Below are 13953 nucleotides of genomic sequence, written 5' to 3'. Positions count from 1 at the left end.
GTCCGCTAACTATGTACATATATTTCAAAAGGTCAAGGTGGCACCTGTAGAGGTGATCAGAGGGTGACGGAGCCTCAGGAATGCATGATCTGCCCAGACCACGTCTCGTGTTTTGTTCCCGGAGCTAAGTGTGTCAGCACAACCTCGACCGCCTGGTACTTCAAGTTCTTGGGGGGAATGGCACAGATCTTGTACGTCACCTCGTCTCCTTCCACAGGTACATATTCGCCCTCGATGCTAGCGGGAGGGAGAGTATTGAGAGAGGGAGAGAGAGAGAGAGGAGAAGGAATATAACCTTTAATCAAGGTTTCGTCCACAAAATATACAGTCAATTCACTTTGAGACATCTCGAAGACTCGATGAGGCGCTGCATCGGATGAAAGTATTATTATTAATATTATTAAGGAGGCGAGGAATTCTCGCTCTCAGCTCCCGTTCATCCTGCAAGCCAAAGCCCTAACCGGTAGTTGGACAAGCAGCGGGAGACTCAGCAGTTTCCCCAACGCACCCTCTGGGCTGCCCCCCCCCCCCCCCAAGCCTTGGCTCCTGCCAAAACATGCGCCTGATGCTTAGCTAAGCAGGACGCATCCCTCCAGAGAGAGAGAGAGAGAGAGAGAGCGTTCCATTCCGACAATTATCTTTCATTTCCAGGTGGGAATCCTGGAATTCTCAACGTGATTCGGAGACTCTTAAACAGCGTTGACGGGTTTCTGCGTGGGTCGGACACCCGGCCGGCTAAAATTAAAAAAAAGAAGAACATTCAAGGTAGAAGGATTGACTCACTCAGAGATATGTACAAAAATGTCCTCTCCCCCCTTCTTGGGGATAATAAAACCGTGTCCCTGGGATCGGGAGAAGCATTTGCACGTCCCTTTGTACAGTGGGCCCAACGTGGCTCGAGCAGCCCTGCGCGAGGAAAGAGAGCGTCACCGAAGAACATAGCATTATCCAAAGTAATAATCGTTTGGTCGCTGAATCCACGACTGTTTGTGGGGACGCTGCTGTGCGCGATTGGCGGCCGCGTTTCGTCCACAAAACACACAGTCACTCAACGTTACATTTGCCTCCACTTCCTACCTCTGTGACCGGCTAATCCCTGCACTCCCTCCACTCAGCACGCTGTGCCCTGCTCCATATCCCCGCCCGGCCCACCCCACCATCGCCGGTCAGGGCTTCAGCCTCTCTGCCCCCACCCTTTGGCACTCCATCCCACAGTCCCTTCGCCTCCCAGCTCCCTCCCTCGCTTCCTTCAAGGCACGTCTCAAGAACCTCCTCTTCGACCGTGCCTTTGGCCACCCTCCTACCCCCTACCCTCCCTGCCCTCCACCTTCCCTCACTCCAACTCTCACACCACACCCCGACTGTCCATCCAGACCCTTGGGACGTCCTCCCGACGTGAAAGGCTCTATACAAATGTCATTTTGTACAGTATATTCTGTGAATCGCTTTGAGAAGCCTCGACGATGTGTTAAGGCGCTGCGTCAAAGGCAAGGGTTATTATACTTACGCAGAGTAGGTGCGGGTGCGTTTGGTGGGGAGGGGGCTGGGCAGGTCACCAGGGACTATGCCCCCGCGCTCCCAGCTCCTTCCACCCTCGTGGGGGTAGAAGAGGGACGGCAGGACGGGGGAGCGGGGGGAGCGGAGCTGCTGGGAGAGGGGGGGCTCTGCCTGATCTGATGACATATCGTCTGTGTGACTCCCGGCTGCAGTATGTCTGCGAGAGAGAGGGAGAGGGAGAGAGAAGAGGGATAAATTCATAAATATAATTTATAAATAAATTCATGTTCAACAGTCAAGTCAGCGATCCGTTCAGTCAAAAGGTTGTGGCTTCAATTTAATAATAGTAATAATAATAATAAACCTTGCATTTAATAAAGCACTTTATCACCTTAGCGCTTTGCGTAGCGTCTGCGAGACGTCTCAAAGCGCTTCGCGGGATACACCGTAAAGTGAATTGACAGTCGTACATTGTGTGGGAGAAACACGGCAGCCGATTGCACACAGCGGTGTCCCACTCGTTCCCCGACGTCAGGGACTTTGAGCTCACAGTACAGGCTGGCGTTTCAGTGCCGTGCTGGGGCAGCGCTGCATTGTAAGAGGCACCGTCCTTCATAATAATAATAATAACAATAATAATTCTTGCATTTAATAATAAACTGTCCCACAAAGAGTCGTGGATTAAACATCGTGGGTTAAACAGCTCCAACATCCAGCCGTTCAACTCCTGCTCCCCTCAACATCTGGTTCCAAACCAGCAGCCCCCACTCACTCTAACACCTGGCAATGTAGCAGCCTCCGCCACCACCTCAACATCTGGCTATACAGCAGCCCCCCCCCCCACCTTACCCCCAACATCTGGCCATTCAGCTCCTCCCTCACCTCAACGTCCGGCAATGCAGCATCCTTGCATAATCTTTGCATTTGCATTTGATACGTTGCCTCATCGCCTCTTCGAGGCGTTTCAGAGCGCTTCACAGAATATACTGTCAAGTGTACGACTATATGTATGTTTGGGTGGGGGTGGGATTGGGGGGGGGCGAAAAACAACAGTGCCCCGCAAACGATCGTAGGGATTGTGTGACCACATTATTGTTGTTGTTATTTTGAAGGGATTATTACCCCAACATCTGGTTATATGCCCTCTCCACCACCCCAATATCTGGCCATACAGCTCCAGCAAACCCCCCCCCCCTCCCCACCGCCCGCCCCAAACATCTATAAATAGCTTCCCACCACCACCCCCAACATCTGGTTCTAGCAGCATTGAGAAAGCCTGAGGAGAGGGTGGGGGGGGACGGGGGACGGGGGGGACGGGAGGGGTGCTAGATGGAGGGGGAATTACACCCGACCATTCCACTCCACCTCCCACACACACACACAACACACACACCCTCCACCTTCAATCAAACCCAAAACGTCAAAGAAAAAAAAAACCTAAATTATTCAAACCAAATGCAAAATGATTTTGGGGTGGGTTTTCTCTTTTTTTTTGCACCGAGCGAGAGCGAGAAAGGGAGGGAGAGAGAGAGAGAGAGAGAGAGACACCACGGGAAAAAAAGAAACCTTAGGGGAGGTAAAGAGCAAAGAGATGGAGACAGAAAGAGGAGAGAGAGAGGAGAGAGAGAAAGAGAACAGCCATGAAGGAGAGAGAGAGAGAGAGAGAGAGCATCACATACTTACACACACATCGTACAATAGCATTGTATGAGGTCCCCGTCTCCCCCCACACACACACACACACACACACTCTTCCCTTTGTAAGAGGGCATTAGCCAATTTCATATCTTTCAGACGTCTTCGAAGACGTGACAACACATTCAAATGCAAGTCATCAAATCATCATTATTATTATCTCTCGCTCTCGCAGAAAGAGAGAAAGAATCGAGAGAGGGAGAGGGAGAGAGAGAGAGAGATGTGTGCGATAATAACAGCTACCCCTGTGTGTTGTCTTCCGTCAGCGACGCTGGCCGGCAAAGAACAGCTCAGCCTCTCCGCTCCTCTCCTTCCTACCTGTGTGTGTGGGAACAGCTGCTGCTTCTACTGATGTGAAATATTTTCCTCTGTAAACTGACAGACCGCAACTGCACCCTTCTTTGTGACGTCGTCGCAGCTGAAAGAGATCATGTGCGCCGTCGTGCCAGGGCAGGAGCAGAGCCGCACAGACACAACCCTTAAAGGGGACATCAGTCCCAACAGCCGTTGGGAGTCCTGGAGCTCAGGTGGAGTCCTTCGCCAGCGAGAGACCCCGAGCTCAATTCCAGGCAGGTCACAGGGCGACAACCTCGGGCAAGTTTCCTCCCTCCACCCGCCTAATGATAATCCCTCCCAAAAAAATAATAAACTGGTCGTTTTCAATCCACGGCTGTGCCCGTGGGACAGACGCCGCTGTGCGCAATCGGCTGCCGCGTTTCGCCCGCAAAGATGCGGTCAATTTTTCACTTTACCGTATATTCTGTGAAGCGCTTTGGGACGTCGAGAAGACGTGAAAAGCGCTGTATCAAATGCGCGGATTATTATTATTATTATAACCAGCCTCGAGCAGGCAAGCTAATAAATAATTATAATCATCATAATAATAATAATAATGTTTGCATTTGATCTCATGTCGTCGAGACGTCTCAAAGCCCCCCCACGGGATATGCTGTAAAGTATATTACAGTATTATTGTTATTATTATTAAAGTGGGTTGACTGTGTGTCTGGGGTGGTGGGGAGAAGGAGGAAGTTTCGACCCGACTTGCCCGGGAATCGAACCCGATTTCCCCCCTCGCTCGCTGGCGAGCGCGATAACCGTTAGGTGTAGCCTAACAAGAGTTAGGACAAGAGTTGCAGAGGGGCAAGGACTCTGGGACCTGAGGGGCTCAGAGCTCACAGTCCCGGCTGAAACTCCAGCGCTGTGCCCGGGTGTGGGGGGAGCGTCGCATTGATGGAGACGCCGTGCTTCGGACCGCAGCCGTGGCCTTTCGGGCGGGCGTCAACGATCTGTTGGACGAGAGAAGGGAATTCAAGCGCTTTGTATCTGCGCGTTTTCAGCTGCTCGGCAAATCCCCGCGAACAGAGGAGGTGGAGGGAGTGTTGAAGGGGAATTTTTAGATGGTCACTTGTAGAGGAACTGTTTAGGGGAAAGTGACAAACTTTCTGGCGAGAAGGAGGAAGTTTCCTCCATTGGGTGTACGTCTGCGCCACTATAGCCTGTTTCTCTAAATCGCCCGACCAACTCCCACCATCCTGTTTCGCATCCCCCACTCGTTCCGCCCCACCATAAGCGAGCGAGCTTTCAGCCACTCCACCCCCCCGCTCTCTGGAACTCAATCCCAGTGTCTCTCTGCTTCCCCCCCACCCCCTCATTTGAAGCCCAATTTAAAAGAAGGGGGATTCTCTCTCTCTCTCTCTGTCCCTGTGTCCTGGCCCCAAATAAAATCGTTCACTTCACGGCTGTTTGTGGGGCGTTGCTGTGCACAAGCTGGACGCTGTGTTCGCCCACAAATACACAGTCACACCACTTCGCAGTAAAACCCAGGGAAGCGCTTTAAGACGTCTCCACAACTTAGTAACGCGCACTATCAAACGCGAGGATTATTATTATTATTATATTGAGACCTAAAATAACCCTAGCGTTTGATACAGGGCCTGGTCCCGTCGTTGAGACGTCTCAGAGCGCTGTCACAGAATACACCACGAAGTGTAGAGACCGTGTATTTTGCGGGTGACCTATCTTTTCGTCTCGCACCTCAAGGGGTATTAGGAGAGAGGGGAGTCGGAAGGGTGAGGGATCGTGCGGAGTAGAAACACTGGCGACAGCCGGTAATAATCCCCGATACAGCGTCTTATCACGTCGTTGCGATGCCTCGCAGGATGTGAGAGTGGCGCGAGGGTGGAATTGTATGCAGGGTGAATGGCGGCTTCCTGCGCTGTTGCGCGTTGCTCTGTCAGGGAGCCAGGTTCGTTGCTGTTTTTTGCGGGGTGAGTAAATCCTCAGCAGGGCTTCTGCGTGTGAAAATACTTCCCCTTTCGTCCCAAAATCGGCTCCATGGCAGCCAATGCCTACTCATTTGTTTGGTGCGTCTTTTGTGCGTCGGCTTGGCTCTTGCCTCCGAATCGGAAGGTTTGCTGGTTCAGTTCCCTCCCGCTGACGCTCCCCCAACCCCTCTCCCTGCCCCGTTGGGGACGTTGACTTGATGTCGTCGAGGACGGCGCTCCGATGCAGTACTGGGGAAGATCCCGCTGTTCGAAAAGAGAAGAGAGTTTCACTCTCTTTCTCTCTCTCTCTCTCTCTCTGGTGTTCTGGCTGACCATCCACCCCCAACCCCCACACCCCCCCCCACCCCCCAGATAAAACTTGGCACCCACTCCCGCCCCGTTCACGTGATGTTATCGGCCGCTTTGTTCGCCTACACCACACGCAGACAATAAATGCGCTTCAAGTACAATTTGAGATGTCCTCTCGACGTGAAAGGCGCTGTAAGCGAACGCAAAGACTCATGTTCCTCATTTTAAGGTATTCCTCCCCCCCCCCTCTCTCTCTCTCTCTCTCTCTCTCTCCCTTTCCCCTCCCTCTCCCCTCCCCTCTTTTTTTGCTGCGTCTCCGCCAAGCGCATGGTTGAAGCGATGGGCGAGAGGTCCACTCTGAAACGTCAAGCTATGGAGTCCTTAATCCTGCCACAGGGGAGCAGCAGATCACTCTCGAGTTCGAGTCCCGCGTTAGGACTTTGAGCTCACAGTCCAGGCGAACCCTTCAATAATAATAATAATCCTTGCATTTGATATAGCGCTTTTCACGTCGGGAGGACGTCCCAAAGCGCTTCACAGAACACACTGTAAAGTGAATTGACTGTATATTTGTGGGCGAACGCGGCAGCCAATTGCGCACTGCAATGTCCCACAAACAGTCGTAGATTGAAAATGACCAATTTATTATTGTTTTGGTTTTGGAGGGATTATTATTAGGCTCTGTGTGGAGTAAGGAAACTTGCCCAAGGTTTCGCCCTCTGCCTGGAATTGAACTCAGGTCTCTCACTTGCAAAGCGAGTGCTCTAACCACTGAGCTACAGGACTCCATCAATGTGATGATAATAATAATATTAATATTAATAATAATAATAATAATCCTGGCGTTTGATACAGCGCCTTATCACGTCTTCGAGACGCCTCACAGCGCTTCACAGGATACTCCGCAAAGCGAAGGGACCGCGGTACGTTGCGGGCAAAACGCGGCGGCCGATGGCGCACGGCGGCGTTCCCCACAAACAGGCGGGGATTGAAGTGACCGCATCTTTTTTTTATTAAAGAATTGTTTCCCCCCCCCCCCCGCCCACCCCCCCGGAAACGAGGTGCGCCGATCGACTGACAACCGGGTTCCTATTTCGCGTTCCTCCCGACACGAAAGGGCGCGAAAGAAAGGGGATTTTGTTGTTGTTGTTGTTGTTGTTGTGACAATCCCGACTTGCATTTGGTGTAGTGCCGCAGTACGGCGTTGAGACTGTTTGTGAGGATGTCACTGTGCGTAATCCGCACTTCGCCCCCAAAAAATACACTGTCAATTCGCATTACACTGTATCCTCTGAAGCGCTTTGAGACCTCTCAACACCGTGACACGGTGCTGCATCCACTGCAAAGATTATTATTATTGTTGTTGTTATCATTGTTATTGTTGTTATTATTGTTGTTATTATTGTTGTTGTTATGTTTTTGTTGTTGTTGTTGTTATTATCGTTGTTATTGTTGTTATTATAATTGTTATTATTATTGTTATTATTGTTATTATTGTTATTATTGTTATTATTATCATTATTGTTATTATTATTGTTACTATTATTATTATTATCATTATTGTTATTATTATTGTTATTATTATTATTATTATTATTGTTATTATTATTGTTATTATTATTATTATTATCATTATTGTTATTATTATTGTTATTACTATTATTATTATCATTATTGGTATTATTATTGTTATTACTATTATTATTATTATTGGTGTTATTATTATTAGTTATCATTATTGTTATTGCGATATACCTTTAAAGGCTGTGAACCTGTCGCAAACTGTGGTAAAACGTCCCCCTTCTGCCGTAAAGTGGCGGTTTTGCCCTCCCGCCGTAAAGTGAGCGCATAGGAGAGGCGGGAACGCGTGAGAGGGAGTGGGGGGAAGGTTTGGAGAGGAGACGCGACCCCAGACCCCCACCCCCTGACCCCCACCCCCTGATACACCCCACCCCCACCCACACCCCCCACCCCCTGAACCCCATCCACACCCCCCCCCCTGATACACACCCCCACCCCTGACCTACACCCGCCCCCCCAGGCAGCCTGAGGGGCCACTCTCCCCCCCCCCCCCCCCCCCTCAGCACTGACTGGTAATGTGTGGGTCACTGTGTGGGTCTGTGTGTGTGTGTGTGGGGGTCACTGTGTGGGGTCACTGTGTGGGGTCACTGTGTGGGGTGACTGTGTGGGGTCACTGTGTGGGGTCACTGTGTGGGGTGACTGTGTGGGGTCACTGTGTGGGTCTGTGTGTGTGTGTGTGGGGGTCACTGTGTGGGTCACTGTGTGTGTGTGTGGGGGGTGTCTCTGGGGGTGGTGTGTGTGTGTATATATATAGTCTGTGTGACTGACTATGTGTCTCTGTGTGGGGGGGGGGCGGTATGTGTGGGGGGTCTCTGCGTGGGGGGTCTGTGTGTGTATGGTGGTGGGGGGGGGATCTCTGTGTGTGTGTCTCTGTGTATGTGTGGGGGTGGTGTGTGAGTGTGTGGGGGGTGGGGTGGGGCAAGTGTGTGCGTGTATGGTGGGGGTGGGGGGTGGTGTGTGTGTGTGTATGTGGGGGTGGTGTGATGTATGGTGTGTGTGGGGGTGGGGTGGTGTGTGTGGGGGTGTGTGTGGGGTGGGGGTGTGTGAGTGTATGGTGGGGTGGGGGTGGTGTGTGAGTGTATGGGTGTGTGGCTGGGTGGGGGGTGGTGTGTGTGGGGGGTGGTGTGTGGGGGTGGGGGGTGTGTGAGTGTATGGTGGGGTTGGGGGGTGGTGTGTGTGTGTATGTGGGGGGTGGTGTGTGAGTGTATGGTGTGTGTGGGGGTGGGGGGTGGTGTGTGTGGGGGGTGGTGTGTGGGGGTGGGGGGGTGTGTGAGTGTATGGTGTGTGTGTGCGGGATCTGTGTGTGTGTCTCTATGTGCAAATACAGGGATTATTATCATTAATTGTCCTTATTCTGTTCACTGTTTATTTATTATTACACTTTCTCCTTTGGCCCCTTTAGGGCACTCGTTAACTGACGAGTTAACTGACCTCTTCCAAGGTCACTCTCTCGTTCTCTCCCCCCCCCCCCCTGTCTTTCTCTCCCCCCCCCCCCCTCTCTCTCTGCTCGGCCTGTGACCGCCATGTTTGTGCTGGTGGAGATGGTGGACACGGTGCGGATCCCCCCCTGGCTGTTCGAACGCCGGCTGAACGATGCCATCGCAGAGGAACTGAACAAGAAGCTGGCAAACAAGGTAACGCGCGGCTCACAGCGAGCGCCTCAGACCACGCGCTGTTCGAACGCCGGCAGTGAGCTTTGTTACGGATCTCTCTCTTCCCACCCCCTCCCTCTCCCTCTCCCTCCTCTCTCTCTCTTTCTCCCTCTCCTCAACAACAACAACAACAACAAGATTCCATTTATAAAGCGCCTTTCACGTCGGGAGGACGTCCCGAGGCGCTGCACAGTTGGGTCAGGACCCGAGCATTGGGGGGAAATGGTCAGGGTGAGGGGAGGGAAGGGAGGGTGAGGAGGGGGAAGAGAGTCGAGAGGGGAGCTGAAGGCACGGTCAAAGAGAAAACCTCTCCACCTCTCGATCCTCCCTCTCTCTCTCTCTCCATTTCAATTTCTCTCACACTCTCCTTTTCTCCCTCTCCTCCCCCTTGTGTGGTGTGTGTGTGTGTGTGTGTCTCTATCGCTCTCTCTCCTCCCCCTTCTACCTCTAATCTTTCTCACTCCCATCTTCTCGTCTGTCTGTCTGTCCGTCCGTCTGTCACCCTCTTCCTCTTGCTGCACAGCAAGAGAACCCTAAGAGTCCTATAGCTCAATGGTTAGAGCACCAGCTTCGCGAGCAAGGGACCTGGGTTCAATTCCCGGCAGGGCGAAACCTTGGGCAAGTTTCCTTACTGCACACGCCTGATAATAATCCCTCAAGAAAAAAAAACACGAGTAAATTGATCACTTCAATCCACGACTGTCTGTGGGACGCCGCTGTGCGCAATCGTTTGCCGCGGTTCGCCCACAGATATCCGGTCAATTCGCTTCGCGGTATATTCTGTGAAGCGCTTTGAGACGTCTCGAAGACGCGAAACGTTCTATATCAAGATGCCAGGATTATTATTTTATTGTTATTATTAATCTCAGTTTGGTTCGATGATGGGTTTCAGCCCGTATCAAAACCCCGGGTGATCCAAATAAATCTGTGTCTCTCCCTCCCTCCCCTCTGCAGGTGGTGTACAAGGTCGGCCTGTGTATCTGTCTGTACGACATTACCAAGCTGGAAGACTCGTACATTTTCCCTGGTGACGGGGCATCTCACTCCAAAGGTCAGATTGCTCGGATCCAGATCCTTCTACCCAGCCTCTGACTCTGCCTTACACGCGCGGTTTTTACACTCCAAGCCTTCAGCCGCTCTGCCCCCACCCTCAGGAACTCCATCCCGCAGTCCCTCCGCCTCGCCCCCCTCCCTTGCCTCCTTCAAGACCCGTCTCACGACCCTACTCTTCGACCGGACCTTTGATCACCCTCCTTCTCCCCCTCAAACCCCTTGCCCTCCACCCTCCCCAATCCTGACCCCCAGCTTGGGTCCGAAACACTGACTGTCCAGCACCTTGGGTCATGCTCCCGACGTGAAAGACGCCACACACATGCAGTGTTGTAAGTCTCTAAATCAGGACTTAGAATCACACAGTCTCAGCTGACTCTCCCAATGCAGCGCTGGGGGGTGTGCTGTGCTGTTTGAGACGCCGTCCTTCAGATGAGACGCTAAAGCTCACTCCACGGCTGCCTGTTCAGGTGGATGTTAAAGATCCTGCGGCGCTATCCTGGACAACAACCCCCCGAACAACATTGGTCGTTAAATTCATGGCTGTTTGTGGGACGTTGCTGTGCGCGTGTTGATTGCTACGTTTCTCCCAAATGGTTAACTTACCCCCAGTTAAAATGGCCTCGCGGGCTAAGTGTTAGTGGAATTTGGGCTCAGATATGTTTGGCCACTTTTAATTCCCCTTTTAATTGTCTGCTTTATTTTGTCCACAGTTCATTTCCGATATGTGGTCTTCAGACCTTTTCTGGATGAGATTATTATCGGGAAAATTAAAGGCTGCAGCCAGGAGGGGGTGTACGGTCAGTGTCAACTTAGCTGTGGGAGCTGTAATAGAAAGTTACTAACGCAGAACGGGAGATTTCCTCTGAGTCAGCGCCTGAGATAGTTAGTAAACAAATCTATTCTCATTGGACATTCCAGCGCTTGTTAATCGTGTAGACAGACACCCAACACCAGTGGGGTTTGCATCTTCAGTATTTATAGCTGCCGCTATTTATAGCAGTCGGCAGCGCTCTCGGCTCCTGAGTCAGAAGGCTGTGGGTTCAAGCCCCAACATCGGATCTTGGGGCCACACAGTTTAAGATGCAGCACTGTGTGGGGGGTGTTGCACTGTCGGAGGTGCCTTCCTTCCGATTAAACTGAGGTCCGATTAAACTGTCTGCCTCCTCTCTCTCTGTGACTCTACTGCTCTCTCTCTCTGAATCTCTCTATCTCTCATCAACCCCCCACTCTCTATTTTCATATCCTATTCTTCGATCATGCCGGTGGTCTCTCCCACACACAAACACACACACACAAACCCCCCCACCCCCTTCCCCCCTCCCCTGGTCCTGCTCAGTGTCTGCCACCATCTCTGTGCAGCGCCCCGAGACATTATCCAAAGTGAAGGCGCCAGCTACACGTTGTATAAATGTTGCCCCCATGCCTGACGGCTCTCACAGTGGCACAGAGAAGGGCAGAGGTGAAGGAGCAGTGTGGGATTCCCCCCTTGCCTCCTTTTTGACCTCCTCTTTGACAGCGCCAATCCCTGACTGTCCAGTGTCTCGGGTTGTCCTCCCGACGTAAAAGGTGCTTTGTAAATGTCATTTGTTGTTGTTATTGTTTAATCCCTCTCTCCACCTCTTTCTCTCCCTCACAGTGACTCTGGGATTTTTCGATGACATCCTGATCCCTCCGGAGTCCTTACAGCAACCGGCAAAGTTGTATCCTTCAGTCACAACAACAACAACAACAGCTGGCGTTTATTTAGTGCCCTTGACGCGGGTGTTTCAGTAACTGGTGACTGACTTTTCACCTGTGGGTGTGATTGAGTGCATGTGTGTGTGTGTGCACGCGCACATTGTGTGTATGATTGTGTATGTGTTGTGTTTTGTGCGTGTGGTGTGTTTTGTGCGTGTGGTGTGTATGTGTGTGTGCACACGGGGCGTGTGCGAGGGAGAAGCTTTCCCTTGTGACGTCTTCCTTGACGGTATCGTCAGTGACGAGACGGAGCAGGTGTGGATGTGGGAGTACGAGACGGAGGAGGGAACCCACGACCTGTACATGGATGTGGGCGAGGACGTGCGTTTCCGGATGGTGGACGAGATCTTCATCGACACGTCCCCTACAGGCCCCAGCGCAGCCGACACCCCCTCCCCAGCCCCGGCCCCTGTCCCCGCCCCAGAGGAGACCCTGAAAAAAGAGTCTCCCTACACGCTGACGGTAAGCCCGCGCTGGTGAAGGTGCGGGGGGGGTGTTGGGGCGAGAGTGTGTGTGAGCTGCAGGGTTTAGGGGCGGGGGAGAGAGAACAGGAGTGTGGGGGTGTGGGAGAGAGTACGATTGATTTAATTTTGTTGACCGGCCAAAAAGATGGCGCCAGTTGGAAAGTCTAATGAGTTGTAACGTGTGCGGGTTTCACCCCCTCTCTCTCTCTCTCTCTCTCTCTTCCCCCCCCTATTCTCGTGCAGGGATCCATCAGTGAGCCAGGACTGGGGCTGTTGTCCTGGTGGACAAACGGTTAACGGGGAAAGCCGGCCGAGCAGGCTGTGACTGAAACGTGGAGTGCGGAGCTGGGAGGGGAATCTCCTGTTCCTTTTTTTTGGGGGGGGGGGACTCGGATCATTTTCTTCCCCAACAAAAAAACCCATCTTCCCGTTATCCGGGATCCCCCCCCTCTCCCCCGTATCCCGTCCGTCGTCCCCTCGGGAACAGGGGATGGGCGGAGAGTGCGGCTCAGCAACAACCGTCGGCGGAGGTTTCGTTGCGTGTGTGTTTGTTGCCGCAGGAAGGTGTGACAGGAGAGGTGGAACGTGGCAATAAAGATAACTGCATTCACTTGGGACCCGTTGTGAACCAATTGCCTTGTGTCGGAGTGACAGTGTTTTTGTGTGTGTGTGTGTGTGTGTCGGGGGGGTGGGTATGTGTGTGGTGTGTGTGTCACGTCTGTGTGTGCTGCGGTATTTTTAACGTCCGCCTGAACAGGCGTAGTAGGGACCTGTGTTTAACATCCCACGCGAAGGACGGCACCTCGGAACGATGTGTTTTGCCCACAAAATATACAGTCAATTCACTCTCATTCGACAGTATATAGTGTGAAGCGCTTTGAGACGTCTCAAAGGCACTCTTAAGGCGCTATATCAAACACAAGGATTATTATGTTTATTATATAGACCCCCGTCACGTGGGGTATCTGAAGGTGTAGGGAGTGTCTGAGCGCTGATAGAAGGAGTTGGTTGGCTCTTGATGTTGGTCTCAGTCACTCACAGTGATGGCTGCTTCCCCCAAGCCTCTAGATGGCCCTGCGTGGCTGTCCGAGACTATCAGCTGTCTGGCTGTCTGGAGTCTCTACTGATTTCTCGTCTCCTCAGTCAGGTGGGAGCTTAGCGAAGAGAGAGCACACACAGAGAGAGAGAAGGAGAGAGGCATTGAGTGCGGGTATGTGACGGCTATCGCTTTGGGAGTGGTCGAGGAGGCGCAGGAGCTTACAGCGGCTCACGGAGGAAGGAACAATTTAAAAAGCCCGGGTGAGCACAACCACAAGAGAGTCGTTTCTTGCACTGAGCCCCAGCTGTGCCGCTCGTCTCAATCCAGGGTCAGGTAAAGTGAAGCACAGCCTCTTAACTGTGTGCGTGTGTGTGTGTGTGTCTCTCGAAACATATCGCCTCATAACCGCACTCTCTCCGTTTCACGGTAATTCCCACGAGTAATACGCGGTAAAAGCGCTTTTCGGGACGTCCTCCTGACGTGATGAGGCGCCGTAACGAATTGATGAGGGTCGTAGTCATTATATTGCCGGTGGGGGTGGGGATGTGGGGGAGAGTGCACTTTATGTGATCCTTTTTCATTCAGAGATTTGCTTGAAACTTCTTCACGTCAGATGCTCGGTTGAGTGCAAACTGTACGAGTGCGAATTTTGTCAGATA

At 52.1% G+C, this 13953-nt stretch overlaps 2 protein-coding genes across 7 annotated transcripts; one reads left to right on the top strand and one right to left on the bottom strand.

Annotated features, from left to right (window-relative positions):
• Positions 1 to 74: 74 nt before the first annotated feature.
• csdc2a (cold shock domain containing C2, RNA binding a) lies at positions 75 to 3635 on the bottom strand. 4 transcript variants are annotated; one of them, XM_042345067.1, is made up of 4 exons: positions 3436 to 3635; positions 1508 to 1714; positions 784 to 906; positions 75 to 237 (listed from the first exon to the last, which is right to left on the bottom strand). In XM_042345067.1, the coding sequence occupies exons 2-4, from the start codon at positions 1681 to 1683 to the stop codon at positions 75 to 77; spliced, it is 462 nt and encodes a 153-aa protein (XP_042201001.1). In that variant the 5' UTR covers positions 1684 to 1714; positions 3436 to 3635. The 4 variants fall into 4 exon arrangements, with proteins under 4 accessions (XP_042201001.1, XP_042201002.1, XP_042201000.1 ...); XM_042345068.1 differs by having other exon boundaries at positions 3511 to 3635; XM_042345066.1 differs by lacking the exon at positions 3436 to 3635 and adding an exon at positions 3181 to 3230.
• Positions 3636 to 8842: 5207 nt separating this feature from the next.
• On the top strand, positions 8843 to 13505 carry polr3h (polymerase (RNA) III (DNA directed) polypeptide H). Of its 3 annotated transcripts, none has more exons than XM_042345065.1 (6): positions 8843 to 8983; positions 9956 to 10052; positions 10765 to 10851; positions 11691 to 11754; positions 12031 to 12253; positions 13403 to 13505. In XM_042345065.1, exons 1-6 carry the CDS (start codon positions 8873 to 8875, stop codon positions 13412 to 13414), a joined length of 594 nt encoding a protein of 197 aa, XP_042200999.1. In that variant the 5' UTR covers positions 8843 to 8872; the 3' UTR covers positions 13415 to 13505. The 3 variants fall into 3 exon arrangements, with proteins under 3 accessions (XP_042200999.1, XP_042200997.1, XP_042200998.1); XM_042345063.1 differs by having other exon boundaries at positions 13399 to 13505; XM_042345064.1 differs by lacking the exon at positions 13403 to 13505 and adding an exon at positions 12499 to 12872.
• Positions 13506 to 13953: the final 448 nt, after the last annotated feature.

Source organism: Callorhinchus milii, unplaced genomic scaffold (genome assembly GCF_018977255.1).
Source record: "Callorhinchus milii isolate IMCB2004 unplaced genomic scaffold, IMCB_Cmil_1.0 Scaffold31, whole genome shotgun sequence".
In the NCBI taxonomy this organism is placed as follows: Eukaryota; Metazoa; Chordata; class Chondrichthyes; order Chimaeriformes; family Callorhinchidae; genus Callorhinchus; species Callorhinchus milii.
Note: the sequence above shows the minus strand (reverse complement) of the source record. Positions and strands in the feature narration are given on the sequence as shown.

Coding starts and splice junctions, on each gene's coding strand:
- csdc2a (XM_007909564.2), bottom strand. CDS start 2,444: ATGAGGCAACGTATCAAATGCAAATGCAAAGATTATGCAAGGATGCTG. Junction 907..1,507: donor CGCACCCGCACCTACTCTGC/GTAAGTATAATA, acceptor TTCCTCGCGCAG/GGCTGCTCGAGCCACGTTGG. Junction 238..783: donor ATTTTTGTACATATCTCTGA/GTGAGTCAATCC, acceptor CCCTCCCGCTAG/CATCGAGGGCGAATATGTAC.
- polr3h (XM_042345063.1), top strand. CDS start 8,873: ATGTTTGTGCTGGTGGAGATGGTGGACACGGTGCGGATCCCCCCCTGG. Junction 10,852..11,690: donor CAGCCAGGAGGGGGTGTACG/GTCAGTGTCAAC, acceptor TCTCCCTCACAG/TGACTCTGGGATTTTTCGAT. Junction 11,755..12,030: donor TTACAGCAACCGGCAAAGTT/GTATCCTTCAGT, acceptor CGGTATCGTCAG/TGACGAGACGGAGCAGGTGT.